The following is a 2,147-nucleotide window of genomic DNA, read 5'->3' as shown; positions in this document are numbered from 1 at the left end:
TGTGCAATTCACACCTACCCAGGGGTCTCTCATTTTTCTCGGTCGTATGGAAGTGAATCAACTTATTTGAGTGAAAGTTATCAATAAAGTCAAAATTGACCGTAAACTAACCATACAGTGATCGCGATATTCAGCTTCAGAGAGTGAACATTGATGACTTACTTGCTTTCATAAACTCAGTAGACGAGGAAACTTGCCTCATTCGAAAACTCACGTTAATGCTTGGATAACTGCAGATAACGAGTAGATTCGAAAGCCATTGCACAGTTTGACTAAGTGAATAGGCGGCAGCCCGGGGACCTTGGCGGAATATTTCAGCAACGATGAGTGCCGGAACAGGCCCTAGACCGAGCGCGAATCCACTCACATAGCAGAAGAGCAGAACGGCTGATAGAACTCCCATCGCCTGAGCAATAACACCCTCCTTAAGATGTGTGACCAAGTTGACAGTGATTGTGAGTAATGCAAGCGAGACGGCGACCACCAACGTGGGCCAAAGTAGTAGTGTTCGTCGCCCTTTTTTCTCAAGCAGAACGACGGATATAGACGTCACCAAGAAGTTGAAAACACCAATCGCTAGAACGCAGTATTCATTGTATTGACCAGAAAGTCCGGCTGTTTTGAACATTGTAGATGAATAGCTGATAACCTATGAGAGGAAAAGAAGCATGAACGAATCGGTTGGATTTGTGCAGACCATGTTGTGAAGACCCGTCAGCGGAACGGGCACACAAAGTAGAATATTTTGTCACTCGCTGCCAGAAAAATATTTACGTAAAGGAACAGGTTTGGAGCGTGAAATCCGGCGTTCTATGCTTACATTAGTTTAGCACCAGCAATATGTACTAAGCTGCGCATATGGGAAGACGGATTACTATCGGTCACGTTCAGTACGTTGGTGTTCAAGAACGGTTGATCAATCGCCTTCTTCCCTCAGTAGTTTCCACTGTATAACAGATTGATGTTTTATTGTCGTGCTTCAGTTATATTATATTTATGGCCGAGATCAAGCAAGTGGGTAAGCTGGTAGCATTCGTAACCGTTAGTACCTATTCGTATTCAAACAGACCATATCTAATAATAGACACACGCCACCAGAAAAGTGAATGGTTTATTTTTTTTGAGGATCAACATCAAATGTTCATATGGAACAGTCGTTTTGAGTTCTCCACCAAACAGGAATAGCAACCACTGGGATTCCAAAGATCTACCATTTCAAAAGGGCTATGCACGTGCAGTCCGGTTGCATTAACGTAAAAATAGGTTTTTAATGACCTACCACCCGTTTTCGAAAGTTCGGGCATTCTTCATCTACAAAATTCACCTCCAACTTGGACAAACAGTCGATCGGCACTGTCAAATCGGTTTTCACCAAGCGGCAGTATCAAGCCAGTAGTAAGCCAAATTTCTTTTGAAGTAGTTAAGGGCCTCAAAAAGTATTCCTTTCCGTATAGCACGTAAAATTCTACGCAAACTGCTGTTTGTGATGAGATCTAAGCAAGCACCATCCCTAGAGTATTCTAACCAACCCGTTAGGTACACCAGAAGCGAAAATCTTCTGTTAAGCTGATGGGAATTATCGCAAATACTATAATTCCTGAAATCCTTGTGGGAAAACTTTACACATAATTCTGGTGGACTCTTTCATCCGGTGAGAAAACAATTTATGAAAATGGTTAGATTGGTTCTCTCCAATAGAAAATCTGGTGTTCTATGAAAACCGGAGGGTCGTTTCAAACTTTGGCACTTTCTTAACCAGTGAACAACCAAACTGTCTTGCATGCCTTTACAAGACTCAGCAAGGGCGGAGACCAGTATCAAATTAAGAGTCGCACATGATTGGGGGCGAGGGTCCTTCAACTCATGTCCTCTGAACGCAAATCCACAAGAGTAATTTATCTTTTTCTAGGAATACCAGACAAAACCTGGAATAATGACCGAGAGCTTCCTGTTTCCTAGGAGTGCCACTTAAAACAGATATATCCTTGATAAACCATGGTTGGAATCATCGACTTTCGGCAGTCCTGTGTTTTTGGAGGAGTGGAAAATCATTCGTCTGATTAGTCTCCATTAGGTGGATCAAGGTCAAGCAGCAGAAACCAGATCATTGAACAATCAAGGGTTTTTTGCCCATCCTGGATTGTAAA

The 2,147-nt window shown here is 42.5% G+C and overlaps 1 protein-coding gene across 1 annotated transcript; it reads right to left on the bottom strand.

Moving 5' to 3' along the window:
• Window positions 1–214: 214 nt before the first annotated feature.
• Window positions 215–649, bottom strand: T265_15881 (hypothetical protein; the record flags this gene model as incomplete). The annotated part of the gene is made up of 1 exon (XM_009179288.1): window positions 215–649. A coding segment is annotated over one exon (414 nt), but the record flags the coding sequence as incomplete, so codon positions are not given.
• Window positions 650–2,147: the final 1,498 nt, after the last annotated feature.

The sequence above is a fragment of the Opisthorchis viverrini genome, assembly GCF_000715545.1.
Source record: "Opisthorchis viverrini unplaced genomic scaffold opera_v5_1660, whole genome shotgun sequence".
Classification (NCBI taxonomy): Eukaryota; Metazoa; Platyhelminthes; class Trematoda; order Opisthorchiida; family Opisthorchiidae; genus Opisthorchis; species Opisthorchis viverrini.
The sequence above is the reverse complement of the archived record's forward strand: the minus strand, read 5'-3'. Positions and strand labels throughout refer to the sequence as shown.